At 33.7% G+C, this 9851-nt stretch overlaps 1 protein-coding gene across 2 annotated transcripts; it reads right to left on the bottom strand.

Moving 5' to 3' along the window:
* Nucleotides 1-4383: 4383 nt before the first annotated feature.
* Nucleotides 4384-7793, bottom strand: LOC148202867 (Endosomal targeting BRO1-like domain-containing protein). 2 transcript variants are annotated; one of them, XM_088108504.1, is made up of 7 exons: nucleotides 7717-7793; nucleotides 7314-7375; nucleotides 6633-6800; nucleotides 5930-6197; nucleotides 5674-5840; nucleotides 5349-5498; nucleotides 4384-4838 (listed from the first exon to the last, which is right to left on the bottom strand). In XM_088108504.1, the coding sequence occupies exons 2-7, from the start codon at nucleotides 7356-7358 to the stop codon at nucleotides 4485-4487; spliced, it is 1152 nt and encodes a 383-aa protein (XP_087964630.1). In that variant the 5' UTR covers nucleotides 7359-7375; nucleotides 7717-7793; the 3' UTR covers nucleotides 4384-4484. The 2 variants fall into 2 exon arrangements, with proteins under 2 accessions (XP_087964630.1, XP_087964629.1); XM_088108503.1 differs by lacking the exon at nucleotides 7717-7793 and adding an exon at nucleotides 7598-7696.
* Between the last annotated feature and the right edge of the window lie 2058 nt (nucleotides 7794-9851).

Below are 9851 nucleotides of genomic sequence, written 5' to 3'. Positions count from 1 at the left end.
TTTTTTGTCTCTCTTGTCCAGTACAACCAGTGTCGTTGTTGGCACCATAGTTGGAGCATCAGTTTTTACCAACAATCGCTTGATGGCTAGTGGCCACAATGTTGTCTAGATTGTTGTCATCAGAGTCCAGATGTGCTCTTACATGTCGATTACATTTCATTTTTATTGTCCTTCCTAGCGACTTATGGTAGCAGGTGTATGTGGCCTTATTATGTTGGACTTTTTGCTATGTTGAACTTTTTGCAATCTTATCTTTCTGAATGTGGCCTTATTATGTTGTTTGGCTCGAGTTATAGAATTATTTTAATGTTTTATCTCTCTTGCTTGTTTATGGCTTCTTCCCTTTCTAATATTTCTTTTATCACCAGTATATCTGATCCATAAGATTACTCCTTTATTGGAACTCTATAAGATCATTTGCTTTTTATAACAACACGAGTTATAAGATCATCACACAAATACAAACTAGCAAGGGTGAGTTAATAGAATAAACATCAAAACATCAATAGAAGATATTATTAAACTTAATCATCAAGTCAATACTATGATTTTATGACTCTCGCCAAAATCAATTCAAAAATATGTTATGATAGTCAATCAATCTCCAATCTAATTCTTTTTTTTTTTTTCAAAAACAAACCATGCTAACCTCAAACAATCTCTAAGACCTTATGTCATCCCAACGGTAAGTCACCCGAACAAAAATTGCAATTAAGCAATGCCAAAACAAGTGTCGTCCTTCCGTACTCTATTGTTCCAAATCTGTTCACCAAAATAGTACATCTATTTGAGTGGTCCTCCACTGCAACTTTGGACCTATCTCTCTTCCTCCTTAAAGACTTATAAGTAAACACTCCACTACTGCTCACAATAAGCACTATACTTAACATGATCCAAAAACCTACAAGCGAGACATTCATTCATTTCTACCCTCTCGAAAGAGGAAAGGACAACACTTGAACCTCATCTCTTATACTGCCTCTCATAGGTGAAAAGATCCACCTTTCTACCCTCTAAAAAGAGAAAAACTCACTACCTTTCTACTGTATTGCAAGACAAAAGGTACAACCCCAAATTTATGAAGTACGATAAGGAGACACAACAATCACACATCATCACAATACTTAACAGCTCGACACACATACCCAACAAGGTAGACAACTTGATAATCACTCAAAGCACTTCGACCAACATCCATAGGACTTAGAAAACACAATCAGTAACTCTCCATTACACCCATCAGCTCTGTCACCATGAGAAATAGCTCGGTAACCTCTACCAACAGCTCAACCATGGTTTAAAACCCATAGGCCAACCTATAGACCTTCTAGAAATGATCTCCAAAGCCCCAAAGTCGAGGTCTCCAAACAAACCGTTTAACAACTTGCCCAACGCATTAGCCAACTCGTCCACCAACTCAAACAGCTCGCCCAAAATCACAAATAGCTCGGTCAGGGTCAAAAACCTCCAAACCGACCTATAAAATGCATAGAAACAAGTTTTTGAACCCTAAAATCGGGGTCCCAAACAACTCAAACAATACATTTCGGCTAGCCCAAGGTAACCACCCTACAACTCGGCTAGCTCTGCAAACAACCTAGCTCGACACCCTAGAGCCCGACCAACCCAGCCCTATAACCAGGACAACCCAGCCTTGCTAGACATAGCCAGGACAACCCATCCTTGCTAGACATAGCCTGATCAGCCCGACTTCAACAAGAAACCATGGAGAGGATGACATGGAAGTGGAAGCTTGAAAATATGAGGGATATGGTGTTTGGGGAGTGGGTTTGGAGTGTTTCTTGAAGAAGATTTGGCCAACCAACAAGGAAAAGGTTAGGAGAAGTCAAGAAGATGACTATCCTAATGAACTTAGAGAAAGGGAGACTGCAAATTTGAAAAAAAAAATCCCTAATATCATTCCAAGTTAAATGTACAAAGGTTTGAGCACTCCTATTTATAAGATGGAGGAGTGAACCCATTTGAAAGGAAGTACATTGCATCAGAAAAGTTCAATGAACCTAGGAGCTTTAAGAACCTTCTTTCAAGAGTATATACATTGCATAAGGTCCCTTCACCTCTAAACAAGGTTCCTAAGGGTTTCTTAAGGCCCAAGCAAGCCTAAAAACCCACTTGGTTCGCATTTCACTGAAGAAGTAAGTTGAAAAGCCAAAACTACAGTTTTTTGATGCAATATTTCTGTTTTAATTGATTATATAAAATTTATATTTGATTAAATCAACAAAATTGATATTTTTCAAAAAAATTTGCTGGTTTAATCAATTATGTACTGATTTAATCAATTAAATACCTGAACAACAAAATTGGCTAAAATACTAGCCCAAATGAAATGTAGACTTGGTCAATATACAAGGCCTAAAGAAAAGACTTATTTACATATTTACAAGACTTAAGAGAAGGGAAAGACAAGCTAAAGTACTATACTCTACAAGAAAAGAATGTTTCGAAGTCCTTCTTTTTCTTCTACTCTCCTAGTCTTGGTTTAAGTTGTATCGATTTGTATCTCTTTGGATGGGTCTCCACCAAGCTCCCTTAGTGGGTTTTCATTAGGTAGTGGTCATGTGTCATTTTTCTAGTGGAAAGTTTTGCTAAAGTGGCTTTCCAAATGATACTCTAAAAGTGAAGAATTTTTCTAAAAGTTAGATTGCCATATGTCAAATCATACTTCACTAAAATAGGAGTTTTAAGGTTTGGTGCAAGATAGGATTTTAGGGATTTGGTCTACTTTGGAGACACTTTTATCTATAAATAGAGGCGTCTCTCTCCATGTAAACCCACTTTGAGATTAATAATGAAATGCTACCAAAATTTTGAGTCATTCAAACTTGTTTATATGTTAAGATTAAAGCATTCTATGTGGTCTCCTCTACTCACCCTTCTCTAGAGTTGGTCCAACCTCTCAAAAGAAACATTAACTATCTTCGTCCCATCACAAACTAAAAAAATGAGAGCAACTACTACCATCCCCATAGCTTCCATGCCACTTCTATCACAATAGTTTTCATCTTTTTGCTTTGGCCCAACCTAGCTTAAGGAGGAGCCTATCACCTTGACTTTAGGATCTGTCCACTGATAACCCATGCAACAACACATTGACATCATTATATATCCTCAGGAAGGGACTTTCATCACTACCCGTAAGCGAAGATGAAGTTGATACCTATGTGGCCTCATCATCCCCAAATCCCCTAATATTGACAAATAATCACTTAAAAAGAGTTAAAGGATGAATGAGACATGATGAAGAAATATGGTTGACTTTATCTTGTGTTATCTCTATTATTGGACTGATGGGGCCCTCAGGTGTGATTTCCCTTATTTATAGGGCAGTGTTACGTTGTGAAGCAATTATCTCCACTTTTCTTAGTCGGATCTCTTTCATCTAGTAGTTACAATGATCCAATTTTTCACCTATTTTTCACCTCTCAACCATCACTTATATAATCATGACTTCTTAATCTCTTCCTTTCTACGTTCCTAGAGATTAAAGGATATAATATTGTACTATGTCACAACTAAGCGGCATGTTAACCAAAGAAAGGTTTTTTTTTCTTTTGATGTAATGATCAAGTATCAATTCGGTATAAGACTTTTGATGTAACATAATGTGCCACTATGAGTTTGAAGGGCTAGTATACTGTATAGGACCCAGGTCATCCCGAAATACAACTAAGGTCACGGTGCACACACAAAGATCTTATTAGATTAAGTTAACCAATATCATCGTGGTTCACAAGAATAATAATACATCAATCTTATATTATAATACGAAATTTATTGCAGCACATTCCTAAACCAGAGACATCAAGTGCACATCATGCCCACTCAAGTAATAATCCATGTAAAAAGATATATAAAGGGAGTCAACTACCCTTATAAAGGGTTACTTTTCACACATACACATACTTAATACTTTGATTTAGTGACTTGAGCGTGATACTCTTTGCAAATGACACATTATTCTTTTTCTTTTTCTTATTTTCTTTCATTTCCACCATGGTCTTGTTCTTGTTTAATTCATTGAGTTTTTCCATTCTTATTCTAGCCATAAATGCAAATTTCCGCAGTTACTTAGTTTTATAGAATAATTTCCTGGTCAGTAATTAACATTGATTTTTTATTTTATTTTTTTGCATTGTTGAATCCTTAAATTCTTAGACTAATTAAGCACATTCATAAGTGGATTCTTATAGATTTAGGTCATAATGTTTTAATTTGTCTTGACTTGTTCTGTGGCCTTTTCGGACCTCTCCGTCTGGACAAATTTATTTTGCTAACTCTAATCTGACACCCCATTCCAAAAATATGTCCATAATAAAATATAAAAGATTAAAAATACGGCTAAAATAAGAGATATTCAGGTGATTTTTTTCTCCACAAATAATTATTTCACATCACATTTGTTCAAACCCACCTTCACATTCATTGGAAAAGAACCTCTTCCCTTTATTTTTTTTTTCTCTCTACAGTTTTATCCTGAAAGAAAGTTTTCTTTCCCATTTTTTGGGACTATATGTTATAAAATTGACTATTTTATTACCCTCAGGCAAGGGTAACTCATCTCCTGAAGGGATCTTCTTATGCCAAACAAAATCATTCTCATGTACAAACTTTCTGAGCACTTCAGAAGAATCTTGAATTTGCTTCTGGTAAAGTGATTTCCAAGGCTCTTCTCCTGGTATCTTCTTTTTAACATTAGTCAACACAGAATAAAGAATACCGATAGCAACGCCTATTTGACCAGAGACCTTCAGGCTTTCTGCAAGATGTTGCTGACCTTTCAACTCATGTAAACATTTGCAGAAATACATAAATTCCTGTATATATGGAGAGTTTCTCAATACCATAATGGAAGATCAAAATGTAAAAACAAACAAAATGATTAATTAAAATAAGAAAAACAGCCACCTTAATACGAAATTGTTCATCAACAAAAATATTTGGATACAGTATCTGAGATAGGTTATGCTTGACAAGTAACATTACTATTTCACTCCTACATATTCAATCTTCTTCTTTGTCACCATTACAAGAATATCAAGGTTCACTAGTTAAATTCCCCTTTTATTCTTTCTGACCTGAGTAAGGATCAGGGGAAAAAAGAGTTTAAAATGAATTCAAGATAAAGGGAAAACAGACCACATGTAAGCAATTACACATACTGCATCCTGTTATTTTGACATAGTTAAAGATAATAGGTCTGTTTGGATACAAGTGAGAACCTCTCAAAAGCTCTTTTAGATTGCTCTCAAACATACTCTAGGTCAGAATTTGCATCAACTGATGAGATAAAAGGAACGCAATAAGCTTAGGGTAGCTTTGCATACCAGTAAGTGCGGTGAAATATCTTTGTACTGTGTGACAACGGTATGAAAAATTCCAATAGCTTCTTCAAGAAAAAGTGTGACACCATGATGCAACTTTGCCAAGAGACTTGACGAAGTACCTTTCTCTTCAGCCTTCCTTGTAGTTACTGCCTATACATTGTTACACATTCGTTATTTACAACCAAAGAACTTAATGAACTTCAAGCTAAGAAACTGGGATAGGCAATATGATTTCTGTCAGAAATAATGCACCTATGTTTTATGATATGACAGTATGCAACTTGAGACAAAAATGAAACGACACAGAAAAGTACATAACACAAACCTGGGCCTCAGCTAAGCAAATGAGACTCATAATGGTGGATACTTCAGCAAGAGCTTCCGGGGGCTTTTGCGGTGGCAATTCAGGCTGTAAGGGGGGGAGAACCTCTTGCGCTAGATGATGATAAATGCCAGCAGCTTCTCTGAAAATGGTGGTGGATCGAACCAAATCTGCAGAACAAAAATGATGGCATTTGCAATCATATTCAACTGGACTAGTTCATCATATAAAATGGTATCTTGAGTTTCTCAACACGTACCAGTTGATAGAACTTCTAAGGCCCTTTCGCGCAGGATACCACCACAAAGAAAAAGGGTCATACCAAGCTCAAATTGCAGATTATCAACTTGGAAAAATTTAGAGCCCTTGAAATTGAAGAAAGAAGATGTGCTGAGGGAACTACTCCAGCGTATCTTAAGAGCCACTGTCCATTGAGCCATTTGGATTCCGCCATAGGTGCTTATTACACGAGCACAGGAAATCAAATTTTCCAGTAATGGAAGATACTGCTCTATTTTTTGAATATCCTGATGCAGACAAAAAAAGATAAAATTAAATATTGACAGAAAAAGAGAACAATTTGTCAATATTAATTGAAATTTGATGATTTACGAAATACTGGGTATAATCCTTAATTGCTCACAAACAAAAATAACACTTCACAGTTCATTTCCCACTGGGCCCATTTTTAGAAAGAGAATCAGAAAATATCAGTTCCGTAATAGGACTATACCTGAGTCATTTCATATTGACCTAATAAAATACATATAAAGAAAGTTCAGACAACTAGACTTCAATTTTCTCCTTCCCTTTCCACATGGTTCATGTTAACATTCACTTATCAAAAGAAAATTTAACTAAATTAAAGTAGAAGGACAAAGAGAAGATACAGACTTTTGCATACTGTGCACAGAAAAATGGTGGTAAGGAGCTGATAAAGATAGCACAGCATTAACCGTTACCTGTTCATAGCGAGATTCCAACCCTCCAGACATTTCTTTTGCAATAGCTTCTGTAATGAAGCTGCTCTCATTAATAGAATCTTCAATCGCTTTACGCTTAGAGCTTAATTCCTTAAGATGTTCAAGTGTTACAAGATTACGGGCAGGATAAACATCCTCAAACACTATCTGAAAACATGAAAATCTACAATTAGTGCTACTAAGTAACAATGATGAAATCATCATTCCTGATACAAGACATAAACCACTAATTTTAATAGACAAAAAATACCCCCGAAATCCTCTCGTTTCATCTTTCCAATTATCCAGTACTTAATAAACTACATACTGATCAAACAATCAAAAACCAATATCACTGACCCAGAAATCAAATAAAGTGAAACTCCAAACCCTTTACAATAGCCCTTTTGTCCAAAATACTGATATAGACAATTCATGGACAAAAATATACTTGAATAATTGCAGGAAACAGGAACTCCAATGAAAGAACGAAATCATAAATTGGATTAAATTAAGAGGGAATTGAGAATCTGTACAATTGAGTCTGATCCGAATGCGCGGTTCAGACTTGGATTTTCTAATTTAAAGATAGTGACTAACAACATTTCCCAATAACAAAAACGTAACCAAGAAAACGGAAATAACAGAGTTTCTAACTACACAAAGCCCTGTATCAAATACCTTTTTAGTTTTCAGCTTTGATGGTTTTACAAAATGCAGCATCATTTTCAACCCCTTAAACCCTGCACACCACCACAATGATCCAATCACACAACAAAGCACAATCAATAAAGAAAACTCGAAAAATTGTTGAATTCCCACAAGCACTTCGATTTCCTAAATTCTCTAACCGCATATATGAGTCAAAAGAAAGAAAGAAAAAAGGGGAAACTTTTAAGCAATTAAAAAAAAAAAAGAAGAAAAACTGCAGCGAAAACAATGCTAGAGCATGGTTAGAGTCCAACTGCATTAGCATTCTAACAGAGTCTGAAACTTTTAAGAACAAATCAGTGCAAACGCAGAAGCCAAAAATTCATCAGAGAAATATAGAATGCAAAATTGAGAACGTGGGAGTGAAGTTCACCGTCTATTATATTTTTTTCTAAGATTATAGGACTACATGTTTCTTCTAGTATATTATTTTTTAACACATACTTAACTCATTAAGATACTTTAGACTAAAAGTTTATTTTACATAATTCATATATATATTATAAGTAAGATAAATCTTTATTTTAATTGATGGTTATTGAAAAAAGTTGTATTTAAAAATATTTGTTTATTATTAATGATAGAAAATAAATATCTATTTTATGTAAACACCAATCACTATAATAATTGAATTATTTAAGCAGTTTTAGTTGAAGGTCATTTTCTGCTATAATTTCTTGCACTTTCAGATCTGGTTTTCTTAGGCTGTAAGGAAGAAGAAATGGGATGAGTTTGACCTGTTCTTAACAATTCGCGTTTGCATCTTAAGCTTACTTTTTCTTATCGTTGTTAAATATAAAATATGTATTTAATTATTTACAAATTTAAATAAAATGAAAGTCTATCATTAAAAAAAATCAACTATCTCAACATGATCAATATTTAAGTTTTAAAATATATAATGTCTTCTTAACTCAAAACCTAATATATTTTTAGATTAATTTCGTTGAGAACACTTTCTTTTTTAAGAAATCTACTAGTTGAGAAAACTCAAAGATCCTTTATTGTGATAAAAAATTTACTTGTCTAACAAATCAAATCTAATAAATAAATCGACAAATTACTAATACAGTATATTATATGGTACATCTTATTTTAATAATATTTAACTATTAAAGAAATCATCACAACTATTAACTAAAGATAAAATATAAGATGTTATTATAGCTATTCAAACGTAACTATACCATAAAAATATATCTACAAGATCTTATATAATTAAGGTTCTCTCACACTGAAATTAAAAAGTATTAGTAGAGTTTTACAAAATATCTATTATACAAAGAAACTAACACGTTCAACTCCATCAATACCTAGCATTTGCTTAACATATACATTATTTCCTCACACCATTAACGTGATCATAACAAACAGGAAAATAAAACATACAAACAAAAGAAAAAAATGGACAAACTAATTTATCAAAAGAGCATTTATACAACAAAATATAAAAGGGTTTTAGTAAAATCTCTCACTTTATCTCTAAAACCATTAAGATTTTCTCTCTTTGACAAGTTTATAAAATATCAACAACTACTAAATCTTTTAAAATCCACAAAATCTCCCTCTTATTATTCAGATTTTATTTTTATTCTTTTTCCTTCTACACCCTGTAACTTAATTTTACACCACTTACTAAAGGCAAAAAGATGTTTTTACCCTTGGGCATAAACTCCAAATAAAACAAAAGTTTACCTTAATTCTCTTTCTCTTTAGAGTTAAACCCACACATATTCAATCATAATTCACCCTTTTATCAACAAGCCAACACAACACATTAGTACCATCACACACACAAAATCACCAAAAGTAATAAACATATTAATCAACCATAACATTAAATAATTAACATAACAATTATAATTCTACAAAAAAACACCTAAACATTACACACCAATAATTCTCAAGTCTCAAACTACTTTATTCCCTAATTGCTACATTTTCCTCAAGTCTTAAATATAGAACTATGAGTGGTTGACAATACTTGGGAACCAAGAACAATCATAATATTCAACAACTACGATTGGGTAAACTCAAACTAGTCATGTTGACTAGGGGAACCAAGAATGATTTATAATACTCAGACTAGTTAGGATTGACTAGGGCAACCAAAAGTGGTTTATAATACTTAGACTAGTCGTGTTGATTAAGGGAACCAAGAGTTATTTATAATACTCGGACTAGTCAGGATTGATTGGGGGACTAGAAGTGGTAACAATACTTGTAACCAAGAGTGGATTAAGCTCGTGTAATATTTAATAAGATTAGTGAAATCCCGTAAGGGTTTTTAATGGAGAACTAAACATAACTCATGTAGAGCGAACCAGTATAAAAAATTGTGCCTTATTGTTTTTCTTCCTTAAAAGCTTTTATTAAAGTTTCCTATGTCACCATCTGAAGAATATCCTTAATTGGTAATCCTCTGAAAACTCATCAAACACCTTTGTGAAAAGTTTTAGAAAACACTATTCACCCTCCCCTCTTTCGTGTCTACCTATGTATTTCAAT

This window comes from Vigna umbellata, chromosome 3 (assembly GCF_029865625.1).
Source record: "Vigna umbellata cultivar VRB3 chromosome 3, Vumbellata_1.0, whole genome shotgun sequence".
In the NCBI taxonomy this organism is placed as follows: Eukaryota; Viridiplantae; Streptophyta; class Magnoliopsida; order Fabales; family Fabaceae; genus Vigna; species Vigna umbellata.
Note: the sequence above shows the minus strand (reverse complement) of the source record. Positions and strands in the feature narration are given on the sequence as shown.